Source organism: Schistocerca gregaria, chromosome 4 (assembly GCF_023897955.1).
Source record: "Schistocerca gregaria isolate iqSchGreg1 chromosome 4, iqSchGreg1.2, whole genome shotgun sequence".
NCBI classification, from domain to species: domain Eukaryota; kingdom Metazoa; phylum Arthropoda; class Insecta; order Orthoptera; family Acrididae; genus Schistocerca; species Schistocerca gregaria.
Genome location: NC_064923.1, coordinates 181,199,896 through 181,214,869, shown reverse-complemented (window position 1 = coordinate 181,214,869; position 14,974 = coordinate 181,199,896). Strand labels below are relative to the sequence as shown.

Below are 14,974 nucleotides of genomic sequence, written 5' to 3'. Positions count from 1 at the left end.
GGGAGGTTGTAGGGGACATCAAAACAAATATTTTTCCCTAATGTCATTTTTTCCTATGGCAAGTATTTAAACCGGTAGAGGAACTGTGCTCAGGGTGGATGATCAACTGGTTCCAGGTTGTGGAGACACTGTAAGTGAAATGGACGTAACAACTGCTCTCGAAAGACTATTCTTACATTCGTCTGATTCTTCCCCATGTTACGTGCAATTGCACGAGTGCTGATTGACGGATGTCGCTCCACATGCTGCAAGACAGCTTCTTCAAATTGCAGCGTTCTTACCGTGCGATGGCGTTCCTATCTAGGTAATCTGCTAAATGACCCGGTCTCACGCAGACGTTGGTACACAGCAGCAAAGGTCGTATGAACCGGGATATGGTGATTAGGATATTGTTGTTGATAAACCCGCTGTGCAGCTCGTCCGTCCTGGTGCGCTACGCAGTACGCACCAACCATATAAGTGTACCCTCTGCAGGTGTATCGCTCCATTAGCAAAAAAAAAAAAAAAAAATCCACTACTACATTGGTGGACAGTAGTTGCCTACAACTGAAGAGCGTAATACGCCCTGTAACAACTGAAGATCGTAATACGGCCTCTAACAACTGAAGAACGTAATACGGCCTCCACCGGTTTAAATAATCCTCATAAGAAAAAAATGACATTAGGGAAAAATAATTTTTTTATGTCCCATGCAACCTCCCAGAGTTTGTCGGTTTAAATAGTTTTCACCCTGTATTACCCAATATACGAGGGCTATTCAGAAAGTAAGGTCCGATCGGTCGCGAAATGGAAAGCAGAGTAAAAATCAAAAATGTTTTATTTGCAACACCTTACAGCTATTTCTCTACATAGTCGCCGTTCCTACTTAGAAATCTGTCGTAGCGTTGTCCCAACTTTCCGATGCCGTCGTCATAGGAGGCAGTTGCCTGTGCTTTGCACCACTTCAGTACGCTGGTCTACAGTTCGTTGTCTGTGCCAAAATGTTGTCTTCGCAGCCAGCGGTTCACGTGAGCAGAGATGAACATCGGAGGCAGACAAGTCCGGGCTGAGCGGTGGGTGACCAAACACTTCCACTGGTCCTGCTGCGTGCGGTCGACAGTTGTCATGAAGAAGGAAATGCATGACATGTAGTGCCTGCGGTATGTGTTGCTGCATGAAATCAGGGAAACCTCGCAGCGGGAGCCCATACTTGGTGGGAGACACTATTGTTCTACACATCTTTACGCGTTCACTATGTGCTCAGAACTGAGAAGTAAACGTGACACGATCGACGGACATACTAGAGACCCTGCCCAACACATCTGTGCAAAGCTTCATTGGAATTTCCCTGCCGTTTCCATTTCAACACCTATCGTGTCTTGCTTTCTAAATAGCCCTCGTAGGCGTTGCCTTACTGTCGTACATTGTTGTCTTATTGATCACCGTAGTGCGAATGTAGAGTTACAATGAAGTAATGTAATACAACAGGATGTAATAGACTGAACAATTAACAAAGCAACATTTGAAGCTTCTTCATATATACCGGGTGATCAATAAGTCAGTATAAATTTGAAAACTTAATAAACCACGGAATTATGTAGATAGAGAGGTAAAAATTGACACACATGCTTGGAATGACATGGGGTTTTATTAGAACAAAAAAAACAACAAAGTATTGCTAGACATGTGAAAGATCTCTTGCACGCGTCATTTGGTGATGATCGTGTGCTCAGCCGCCATTTTCGTCATGCTTGGCCTCCTAGGTGTCAGACCTCAGCCCTTGCGACTATTGGCTTTGGGGTTACCTGAACTCGCAAGTGTATTGTGATCGATCGACATCTCTAGGGATGCTGAAAGACAACATCCGACGCTAATGCCTCACCGTAACTCCGGACATGCTGTACAGTGCTGTTCAGAACATTATTCCTCGACTACAGCTATTTTTGAGGAATGATGGTGGACATATTGAGCATTTTCTGTAAAGAACATCTTTGCTTAGTCTTACTTTGTTATGCTAATTATTGATATTCTGATCAGATGAAGAGCCATCTCTAGGACATTTTTTTAATGTTTGTAGTTTTTTGGCTCTAATGAAACCCCATGTCATTCCAAGCATGTGTGTCAATTTGTACCTCTCTATCTACATTATTCCGTGATTTATTCAGTTTTCAAATTTATACTGACTTTTTGATCACCCGCTATATATAGGGTGAGCACGAAGTCTTGCCCTGATTATAACAATTTATAACAGAACAACCGTTCGACATAATAAGTTACATTTGATCCCGTTACACAGGTTTGTGTTACTAGTTTTTTTAAGACCACTTACGTTAGTAAACATCAACGTGTGTTCTCTTGGCGTCTCTGAGGATGTCGAGGTGGTATTCCAGTTCCCGCCAGGTGTTTCGTAACATATGTTCTGTCACAGTACCCACAGAAGCTTGTTTCATAGCTCTCAGTTCGTCGACGTCAGCAACTGGTGTGACGAAGACTCTGTCCTTGATCATTATCATCATCAGTTATCTGCTATATTAGCAGGTCCTTTGCCTCTCCATTTTCTGCGATTCATTGCTTCCTTCTTAAGGCTGCTGTATGTTGTATCGTCCATCATGTCATCCAGTATCTGGAATCTCTTCCTTCCTCTCTTCCTTTTCCCTTCTACACAACCTTCTAAAACTGTTTTTATCAGTCCGTCATTCTTTCTTAATATATGCCCAATCCAATTTCTTTTTCTTCTCTTTATTACATCTAGTAACTGTTTTTTCTCTCAAAGTCCTGTCACTATCTCTTCATCTTTTACTCTGTCCATCCAAGTTATTCTTTCCATCGTCCGCCATGTCCAGATATCAAAAGTCTCCAGCCTTTCTGTGTCTTTTTTCCTCATAGTCCAAGTTTCAGCGCCATATAGAAGAACACTCCATACAAGACACTTTATGGGTCTCTTCCTGAGTTCTCTGTCCACACCGCTGCTGAAAATTCTCCTGTTCTTATAAAACGCCTCTTTTGCCACTGCTATCCTTGTTTTAATTTCTGTGATGCATTTCCAGTTGGTGTCTGTCCTGCTTCCAAGATACTTAAAATTTTGCACCTGTTCTAGTATTTCTCCATTCAGCATAATTTTTATTTCCTTATTTCCTCCTAGTGCCAATACTTTTGTTTTATTTGTGTTAATTTTCATTACACATTTTTTCCGTCCTTTCTGTCCTTAATGTAGCCCCAGAAAAAAAGGTCAAGGGGCGTAATGTCTGGAGAGCGTAGTAATGTCCGAATCGGTGGATTGGCAGGAACGGTCCAACACCCTGGCCACCTCGCTCTCCAGACATTACGCCACATCAAGGACAGAGTCTTGGTCACACCAGTAGCTGATGTCGACGAACTAAAGCCTAGGATACAAGCTGCTGTGGTTACTGTGCCAGAACACACGTTATGAAACACGTGGCGGGAACTGGAATACCGCCTCGACATTCTCCGACCAACCGAGGGAGCACACGTTAAGATTTACTAACGTAAGATATCTTAAAAAAAACTAGTAACACTAACCTATGTAACCGCATCAAATGTAAATTATTACGTCAAATGGTTATTCTGTAATAAATTGTTATAATCAGGGCAAGACTTTGTGCTCACCCTGTATATATCAAACAGTGAGCATACTACATTTTTATTGCGTTTTGGTGGGGATATTTCCCATGTCAGATGTACACGGCCGGAAAAATATAAAACACCGTCAAGGACTGAGTTGAGTGGCAGCAGGGTATAATAAATTCACAGTGGTAGGTTGCAATGTTAGTGATTCATTTGACACGGTCATCGGCGATCAGACGGTGCTCGGAAGGCCTCTGTGTTCTGACCGTCCAGATAGTGACTGTGCTGAGTTTATAAGTGAAAAGTGTTCGCACTTTTACCGCTACGGAACAAACATGTCTCACTGACAAATAAGTATTGATTTAAAGGGATATCATCTCAATCGCATTGTGCGTCTGTGGGAAGGTGAATGGATGTACCAACTGTTTGCTGCGTATAATGGGCGCAATGTACCGGTTATGTGTCGCTACTTTCAGTAGTGGTCTGTGGAACATTCCCACACCTGAAGACGGTCGTCCACTGGCGTCCAAGTAGTACAAATGTACGTTAAGATCGACGCATTGTGCGAGCAGAGGTAGTCGACCGGACATCATCCAGGGACGAAATAAGGTCATATGTTGCATCTGGTGTGTCATCAAGAAACACCGGGCAGGATTAAGGTCACGTGTGCCTTTGCCCAGGTTGCCACTGGCACCATGACATTACCGGCATAGTTAGTCAGGTGTCATGAAATGGTGGCATGGCGCCCTGTTGTCTTCAGTGATGAGATTAGGTTTTGTCTATGTACAAGTGCCGGACATAAGAACTGATGAGATGGGTATTCCAGATTGCGTTCGCCCACGACACGAAGGTGCCGCCCCAGGTCTAATGATGAGTGGTGGTGGGGGGGGGGGGGTGTAGGTAGGTTGCAGCAGACAGTCACATTTGGGTTTTCTGCAGTGTGAAGCACCTATTGCCTGCTACACTGCAGACGCTGTAATTGCTGCGCTAGTGACATGTCCATATATTGTTGCTATGACGCGACGTGCTCTTTGTAGTGCTTGAGTGCCCTTGCTAGCAAGATAACCAGATCACTCGCCAGTTGAGCCTGTGTGGGACATGATGAAACAGAAACCTACTCGTTTTCCATGGTCTACAAAAACCGTTGCCGAAATCCAGGCAACGAAAGTCGGAAGATGCTTCATATAATCTGTCGCAAGACGCCATTCAGCACCTTTACAACCGTTTGCATGCGAGAGTATATGGCTGTTTTGCCGCCAGAGGAGGTTACACTGTGTATTAATGAAACTGCTTGGGCACCCTTCACTTTGAGACGTGTGTTTGTATTTGTTATCATGTATTCCTACAATAATGAACTACCCAGCCCTTGAGGGTGCTGTATTTTTTTTTCTTTTTTGCGGCAGCGTACGTTCAGCGATCAGTCAGGCTACTCGCTACGCGGCAGTGCCGGGCTACGGACGAGACAGGTACAAGTTACCTACACTCCTGGCCGTTGGCCATGGGGATGGGTTCGCCGCCCTCGCGCCGCCACGTGATGGTGGGCTGTGGGGAGCCGGTGGCGGCGCATCGCAGCGTCACGTTGGTGCCCTCGCGCACCACCATGTCCGTGCTCGTCGGGTAGTCCAGGATGTCCGGCGGCACTGCAACACCGAAAAACAGGGCGGGCGTCTTCCATCACACTCCAAGGTAAGCTCTAGCTCTGGTCACACAGAGAACAACAGAGATAAGAACTGGGCCCATAATACGCAACGTTACAATACTCTTGGACAGCTCAGATGTCACCTCATATTTCTATTAACTGACATTGGTTAACTGTTAAAATGTAAACTAATATCTGAATAGGTCGTCGAGTTCATTTTTTGGTAATAAAAGTGCTACGAAAAAACATTGTGGTCATCAGAGTATACACACTACTGGTCATTAAAATTGCTACACCACGAAGGTGACTTGCTACAGACACCAAATCTAACCGACGGAAGAAGATGCTGTGATTTGCAAATGATTAGCTTTTCAGAGCATTCACACAAGGTTGGCGCCGGTGACGACACCTACAACGTCCTCACAGTAGGAAAGTTTCCAACCGATTTCTCATACACGAACAGCAGTTGACCGGCGTTGACTGGTGAAACGTTGTTGTGATGCCTCGTGTAAGGAGCAGAAATGCGTACCATCACGTTTCCGACTTTGATAAAGTTCTTATTGTGGCCTATCGCGATTGCGGTTTATCGTATCGCGACATTGCTGCTCCCGTTGGTCGAGATCCAATGACTGTTAGCAGAATATCAAATCGGTGGGTTCAGGAGGGTAATACGGAACGCCATGCTGGATCCCAACGGCGTCGTATCAATAGCAGTCGAGATGACAGGCGTCTTATCCGCATGGGTGTAACGGATCGTGCAGCTACGTCTCGGTCACTGAGTCAACACATGGGGACGTTTGCAGGACAACAACCATCTGCGCGATCAGCTCGACGACGTTTGCAGCAGCATGGGCTATCAGCTCGGAGGCCATGGCTGCGGTTACCCTTGACGCTGCATCACAGACTGGAGCACCTGCGATGGTGTACTCAAGGACGAACCTGGATGCACGAATGGCAAAACGTCATTTTTTCGGATGAATCCAGATTCTGTTTACAGCATCATGATGGTCACATCCGTGTTTGGCGACATAGCGGTGAACGCACATAGGAAGCGTGTATTCGTCATTGCCATACAGGCGTATCACGTGGCGTGATGGTATGGGGTGCCATTGGTTAAACGTCTCGGTCACCTCTTGTTTGCATTGACGGCACTTTGAATAGTGGATGTTTTACGGCACGTGGCTCTACCCTTTATTCGAACCCTCCAAAACCCTACATTTCAGCAGGATAATGCAGGATAATGCACGACCGCATGTTGCAGGTCCTGTACGGGCCTTTCTGGATAGAGAAAATGTTCGACTGCTGCCCTGGCCAGCAAATTCTCTAGATCTTTCACCAATTTAAAAAGTCTGGTCAATGGTGGCCGAGCAACTGGCCCGTCACAATACGCCAGTCCTACTCTTGACGAACTGTGGTATCGTGTTGAAGCTGCATGGGCAGCTGTACCTGTACACGCCATCCAAGCCCTGTTTGACTCAATGCCCAGGCATATTACGGCCAGAGGTGGTTATTGTGGGTAATGATTTCTCAGGATCTATTTACCCAAATTGCGTGAAAATGTAATCACATATAGGTTCTAGTATAATATATTTGTCCAATGAATACCCGTTTATCATCTGCATTTCTTCTTGGTGTAGCAATTTTAATAGCCAGTAGTGTACATAGGTTGCCACTGTGAATCCTTTTGTCGTGTTAACGTGCTCAGAGCATGAAACACATCTGGAGACACCTTGCTGAAGGGGACGTCAGCGTGGAAGTTCTGAAGGTCGCAGCCTGGAGGAAGGGGAAGTTGCCGACAGTCAGTCAGCGGCAGCAACGGAAGAGAGAAGGCGCGTGGTCACTGTTGCCCTTGATGTAATGAATATGGAATTCATGTTGAGAGTGTATGGAAGGCGAGAGCATTACGAGAGAGTAATTGAGACCATGGTTTCCAGAACAGGAAAAGTTCACCAACATTACTTCTGAGAAATTAAATTGTTTCTATATGTCTCAGACACTTTTTACACTACTGACCGTTAAAACTGCTACACCAAGAAGAAATGCAGATGATAAACGGATATTCATTGGACAAATATATTATACTAGAACTGACATCTGATTACATTTTCAAGCAATTTGGGTGCATAGATCCAGAGAAATCAGTACCTAGAACAATCACCTCTGGCTGTAATAACGGCCTGGGTACTGAGTCAAACAGAGCTCGGATGCGTGTACAGGTACAGCTTAAACGCGATACCACAGTTCATCAGGGATATTGACTGGCGTATTGTGAGGAGCCAGTTGCTCTGCCACCATTGACCAGACGTTTTCAGTTGGTGAGAGATCTGGAGAATGTGCTGGCCAGGGCAACAGTCGAACACTTTCTGTATCCAGAAAGGCCCGTACAGAACCTCCAACATGCGGTCGTGCATTATCCTGCTGAAATGTAGGGTTTCGCAGGGATCGAATGAAGGGAAGAGCCACAGGTCGTAACACATCTGAAATGTAACGGACACTGTTCATAGCTCAATGCGAACAAGAGGTGACCGAGAGGTGTCACCAATGGCACCCCATACCATTACGCCGGGTGATACGCCAGTATGACGAACACACGCTTTCAATGGTCGTTCATCGCGATGTCGCCAAACACGAATGCGACCATCATGATGCTGTAAACAGAACCTGGATTCATCCGAAAAAATGACATTTTGCCATTCGTGCGCCCAGGTTCGTCGTTGAGTACACCATCGCAGGCGCTCCTGGTGCTGCAAACGTCGTCGAACTGTTCTTGCAAATGGTTGTTGTCTTACAAACGTCCCCATATGTTGACTCAGTGATCGAGACGTAGCTGCACGATCCGTTACAGCCATGCGGATAAGATGCCTGTCATCTCGACTTCTAGTGATACGAGGCCGTTGGGATTCAGCACGGCGTTCCGTATTATCCTCCTGAACGCACCGATTGCGTATTGTGCTAACAGTCATTGGATCTCGACCAACGGGAGCAGCAATGTCGCAATAAGATAAACCGCAATTTTGATTGGCTACAATCCGACCTTTATCAAAGTCGGAAACGTGTTGGTACGCATTTCTCCTCCTTACACGAGGCATCACAACAACGTTTCAGCAGGCAAAGCCGGTCAACTGCTGTTTGTGTATGAGAAATCGGTTGGAAACTTTCCTCATGTCGGCACGTTGCACGTGTCGCCACCGGCGCCATCCTTGTGTGAATACTCTGAAAAGCTAATGATATGCATATCATAGCATCTTCTTCCTGTCGGTTAAATTTCGCGTCTGTAGCACGTCATCTTCGTGGTGTAGCAATTTTAATGGCCAGTAGTGTAGTTTACTATACTGGTATTTTGGGTGCGGTTAACTAATATGTGTTTAATATAACCTTGTTTCATATCACTGAAATAAAGATGCTGTGCAAAAAAAGGGTTAAGTGACGTTTATATGGCTATAAACAGTGACAGTTTTATATTACAAAATTAAAATCCACCAAGAGGGCAATTAATTTATGGTTCGCTTTCGACGCCAGAATATATTTTCTAAATCCAGTAAAACAGTATTCGTCATCCTCTTACAAATGTCGTAGTTGATCATTTTATGGGATAACTCATTAGATTCCCAGGTCCAGAAGCATGTAATGCCAATTATTAGTGACGTAAACTCAAGAATGTCCTGCACTGGCTTGTTTAAGGAAGTAGGGATTCTGACCACTGCAACGCAATATACATTTCTCTGTAAATTTATTTGTTTATTTAGACGTCAGGTTCCATAGGACAAAAATTGAGAAGCACATCTTCAAGGTCGGGGAACGTGTCAGTACGTGAAATTACAACGTAAAAGTAATAACAGATAAAATAAGTTTAAGTGAACGCGATCAACAATACAGCATAAATATCAGCTTAATTTTTTTAAGGAACTCCTCTGCAGGATAGAAGGAGTGACCCATGAGGAAACTCTTCAGTTTCTATAAGAAAGCGTTTGGGTTACTGCTAAGATTTTTGAATTCTTTTGGTAGCTTACTGAAAATGGATGCAGCAGTACACTGCACACCGTTCTGCACAAGAGTTAAGGAAGTCCGATCCAAACGCAGGTTTGATTTCTGTCGAATATTAACTGAAGACTGTGACACATTAAGTAGTTGTTTTTGTTGTGGTCTTCAGTCCTGAGACTGGTTTGATGCAGCTCTCCATGCTACTCTATCCTGTGCAAGCTTCTTCACCTCCCAGTACCTACTGCAACCTACATCCTTCTGAATCTGTTTAGTGTATTCATCTCTTGGTCTCCCTCTACGATTTTTACCCTCCACGCTGCCCTCCAATAGTAAACTGGTGATCCCTTGATGTCTCAGAACATGTCCTACCAACTGATCCCTTCTTCTAGTCAAGTTGTGCCTCAAGCTCCACTTCTCCACAATTCTATTCAATACCTCCTCATTAGTTATGTGATCAACCCATCTAATCTTCAGCATTCTTCTGTAGCACCACATTTTGAAAGCTTCTATTCTCTTCTGGTCTAAGCTATTTATCGTCCACGTTTCACTTCCATACGTGGCTACACTCCATATAAATACTTTCAGAAACGACTTCCTCACACTTAAATCAATAGTCGATGTTAACAAATTTCTCTTCTTAAGAAACGCTTTCCTTTCCAAGATTAAGGAATATACCATATTAACAACGATAGTGTAGGAGCATATTGCCAGAAGTCTCCTAGTAGCGCAGACAAAGCTTTACGTCACATGACGTGAGGTCAGTGCAACTATGGAGCCAAATGCGGCTGACAGTGCAAGACAAGGCAGTTGAAGGAAAGGAAAACACCGCCTGTGTCTATCTGGAAGAAGTTATGGTGCACTGCTGCGTTCTATATAACAACGTGGCCCGGATACATTTGGATGAATTCATATGGGGAAGAATCGTGGGGAAATTGGAAGAAAGACGAAAAGTGACACGTGTGGCCCAAGAATTTGATATTGCTCACATTATTGTTTTACATGTATGGGTTGTGTGCTGAACCACAGGCAGTGCTGCTCCAAGGAGAGAAGGCGGCCTGTGCAACAGGCAAGAAAGGGTCTGACTGCAGATGCAATTCAAACTACACTCCTGGAAATGGAAAAAAGAACACATTGACACCGGTGTGTCAGACCCACCATACTTGCTCCGGACACTGCGAGAGGGCTGTACAAGCAATGATCACACGCACGGCACAGCGGACACACCAGGAACCGCGGTGTTGTCCGTCGAATGGGGCTAGCTGCGCAGCATTTGTGCACCGCCGCCGTCAGTGTCAGCCAGTTTGCCGTGGCATACGGAGCTCCATCGCAGTCTTTAACACTGGTAGCATGCCGCGATAGCGTGGGCGTGAACCGTATGTGCAGTTGACGGACTTTGAGCGAGGGCGTATAGTGGGCATGCGGGAGGCCGGGTGAACGTACCGCCGAATTGCTCAACACGTGGGGCGTGAGATCTCCACAGTACATCGATGTTGTCGCCAGTGGTCGGCGGAAGGTGAACGTGCCCGTCGACCTGGGACCGGATCGCAGCGACGCACGGATGCACGCCAAGACCGTAGGATCCTACGCAGTGCCGTAGGGGACCGCAACGCCACTTCCCAGCAAATTAGGGACACTGTTGCTCCTGGGGTATCGGCGAGGACCATTCGCAACCGTCTCCATGAAGCTGGGCTACGATCCCGCACGCCGTTAGGCCGTCTTCCGCTCACGCCCCAACATCGTGCAGCCCGCCTCCAGTGGTGTCGCGACAGGCGTGAATGGAGGGACGAATGGAGACGTGTCGTCTTCAGCGATGAGAGTCGCTTCTGCCTTGGTGCCAATGATGGTCGTATGCGTGTTTGGCGCCGTGCATGTGAGCGCCACAATCAGGACTGCATACGGCCGAGGCACACAGGGCCAACACCCGGCATCATGGTGTGGGGAGCGATCTCCTACACTGGCCGTACACCTCTGGTGATCGTCGAGGGGACACTGAATAGTGCACAGTACATCCAAACCGTCATCGAACCCATCGTTCTACCATTCCTAGACCGGCAAGGGAACTTGCTGTTCCAACAGGACAATGCACGTCCGCATGTATCCCGTGCCACCGAACGTGCTCTAGAAGGTGTAAGTCAACTACCCTGGCCAGCAAGATCTCCGGATCTGTCCCCCATTGAGCATGTTTGGGACTGGATGAAGCGTCGTCTCACGCGATCTGCACGTCCAGCACGAACGCTGGTCCAACTGAGGCGCCAGGTGGAAATGGCATGGCAAGCCGTTCCACAGGACTACATCCAGCATCTCTACGATCGTCTCCATGGGAGAATAGCAGCCTGCATTGCTGCGAAAGGTGGATATACACTGTACTAGTGGCGACATTGTGCATGCTCTGTTGCCTGTGTCTATGTGCCTGTGGTTCTGTCAGTGTGATCATGTGATGTATCTGACCCCAGGAATGTGTCAATAAAGTTTCCCCTTCCTGGGACAATGAATTCACGGTGTTCTTATTTCAATTTCCAGGAGTGTATATAGAATAGGACTGCAAGGACCACAGTATCACGCTCCACAGTAGCTCGGCGGCTAAATCGGTGTGATCTCTTTGTCCAGCGACCAATACGTTACGTTCCATTGACACCTGTTCATCCGCGACACGTTTTGGAGTGGTTCCAGGAGCACGAGTGCTGGACCAACGAGGAGCAGATTCGCGTGCTCTTCTTGGAAGAGAGCAGATTCAGTATGAATAGGGGTTCTGGATGTACCATCATGTGGCGACAGGTGGGAGCACATAATCTACACAGGTACATTGTCGAAACTGATCGTTTTGGTGGGTCAGGTGTTACGGTGTTGGGAGCCGTAATGTTGCGTAGGGGTACAGAGTACTGACATCCAAATCTTTGAACGCTCATTGCGTACTTATTTCAGTTAGTTTATGTACTATACTATACCACTTCTTTTTTGGTATGGTCCAGGTTTCATGGAGTTTTGTGACACTGTACTCCTTCCCATTGTGTTTATTCTCAGTGGTGCATTCAGCCCAGGCTTCAGTTTTATGGATGACAATGCACAAAGTCACTGAACAGCGCAGAAGCAGGATGTTCGACGAATGGACTGGTCCGCCGTTTCCCCCGACTTATATCCAATTGAGCACGTGTCGGATGCATTGGGGAGACTTACTGCAGCACGCCCACATGCGGCAACGATCACCCCAAGGTTATCAGCTGCGCCGGAGGCGAAATGAAACGCCCCACCACAAACACTCTTTACCAACCTTGTGGCCGCCATTACAGCACGTTGTAAGGCTCGCAACGCTGTCCATGGTGCTCACACACGCTGTTAAGAACCATGTCTCGCCTTTTGTAATGCCCATTACAAATTGCTGTGATTTTAGTATAATTATTGGCTTTGAATAAAAGTATCACTTCTTTTCGTCTTATTCCGTATTTATTTCAGTACTTTCTGTACTATAATATATCACTTCTTTTCTGTATGCTCCAGGTTTCAAAGAGCTTTGTTACTTGACAATGACACGTCATGCGAAAGGTCCTTGCATCTTTAAGTTTTGTGCATCACTCTAAAACCAACTTCTTTACGCAGCAAACAGTCGCCTTATCCTCAGAAATTTCATATGGAATCATTTTACGGGAACTGCTAGCTAATGACTGCTGCATCTCGATACATTTAGGAATTAACGAAATTTCTCATAAATAATACTCTTAGTTTTCAGAATACAGTTCATGGAATACATTCAGCACTAGAAGTAAGAATAATATTCACTTATTTTGGCCCAGAAAGGTATCAGTTATTTAAGAACACACATTTTCAGTAACATGCAAACAGCCATGAATCGTTTAACGGCTGCTCTTCAAGACGATCTCAAAGTAGTGGCTCTTCACCAACTCCTCTTTTGATGAATTTCTTAGTATAACCTATTTATGTGTGTATTTTTAATAGCATCGAATGAGATCAGGTTTACTTTATATGTGAGTTACGCACGTCTCCACTGCAGTGATATGATTAATGTAAATTGTTATAAATTGATTTCCTCTTTGATGATGCTTGGGTACAATAAACTAAGAGTTATCATATGCTCCTCAGCGTTTTGCACCAACTTTGTTAGTACCTCCTTAGTGAAAATATGTTAAAAATTTTCTAACTTCCATGAAAACTATTTCACCTAAGATCTTTGGAAGAGACATTCGTGTATCTCTTTTTTTGTAAATACGTATTAAATATCCTTGGGTAACGATCTGTTATATGCCTCTGAGGCTCTCCTCACTAAGAATCTAAGGAATAAAAAGGACACCTAAAGTTATCTAATCTAATTTAGCAGTAGTGTTGCATTCTGGTAGCACACCAGTACTGATCAGTTTTATTCACGTATTTTATTTAGGGTCCTCGGAAGAAGGTATGGAGCTTACATTTGCCTGCGCACTGTGGAGATTTCACCTGCAGCTGCAAGTGGCATTAGTGTGTGACAGGCTTAATAACAGCGACCCCGTGATGAAAAAAAGAAAAAAAAAAGGTTCAAATGGCTCTGAGCACTGTGGGACAAACATCTGTGGTCATCAGTCTCCTAGAACTTAGAACTACTTAAACCTAACTAACCTAAGGACATTACACACATCCATGCCCGAGGCAGAATTCGAACATGTGACCGTAGCGGTCACGCGGTTCCAGACTGAAGCGCCTAGAACCGCACGGCCACCCCGGCCGGCGACGCCATGTTCGTCGGCGTGTTTCTTTTGATTCGTGTGTAAGAAAAAACACTGCGACATATCTGAGTTGTTTCTGGATTTGTTATACACTCGGTATATGGTTGTATTTTGGCTGGACAGATTTCTGTATGTATTTTATGCCTGGAAACTTAAAATGAGCTTTTATTTGACAATTATCTCTTCGAAGTCCATCAGGGAAGTATACGTGACGAAACCGCAACGTTTTTGAAGTAACTACGATGTGTACAATATGTATTTCATCATCCATCACTCATCCAGCTAATACTCAGAAATAATGACAGCTTATGTTGCTTTTCGATGTGCAAACAGGTACAAAAGTGAATTTATAAGTTCGTATTCCCACGAAATGACGACAGATGAAATCAGATGGCAACTGCAGGAAACAGAGGAGATACAAAGTGCCCCAGAAAAAAAAAATTACTTGCAGTTGAGTTGCTGTACATAATTTTCCATCCTCTGAATCTCTTTTACATAAAGGGGTTTATTAGATAACCCCTATGCCGGTTGCCTGTTAAGCTAATTGTTTGTTTCTTCCTTATTTCACACATAGTAACTCTAAAAGCTACTAGTGACCTTTAGTTTCCTCCTACAAGCATCATTCACCCTGTTAATTATTGCAGTGTCTGGATTTTTTGATGCTTTATATTTTATTGAAATTTCGACAACACGTCCATCAAGTTTCATGAACCAGTCGCCAATGTTGTTTAATCTGTACATTGAACGAGGAGCAGAAGGAACCCAAGCAGTAATTTGTAAATGGAGGACAAATGAAAATCTTAGGAAGTTTGCCGATGACTTGGTAGTTCAATCAGATACAGTAAAGGATGTAGAAGAATCGTTGAATGGAATGGATAGTGTCTTGAAAAAAGATTATGAGATAACAGAAAAAATGAAAACACGAGTAATGGAGTGTAATCGAATTAAAGCAGGTTATACTGAGGTATTTATGTTAAGAAATGTGGTAGACGAGTTTTGTTATTGAGACAGCAAAGTTAGTGACTGTGGCTGAAATAGAAAAGGATATAAAACGCAGATCGGCAGTAGAAAGGGACAA

The 14,974-nt window shown here is 44.9% G+C and overlaps 1 protein-coding gene across 1 annotated transcript in view; it reads right to left on the bottom strand.

The window, feature by feature from the left end:
• Positions 1 to 14,974, bottom strand: part of LOC126268175 (opioid-binding protein/cell adhesion molecule homolog) — a 2,429,635-nt gene that overhangs the window by 219,788 nt on the left and 2,194,873 nt on the right. Inside the window, exon 4 of the mRNA XM_049973770.1 lies at positions 5,046 to 5,204. Within this exon, the coding sequence (XP_049829727.1) occupies positions 5,046 to 5,204 (159 nt within the window). The remainder of the gene's footprint in view (positions 1 to 5,045; positions 5,205 to 14,974) is intronic.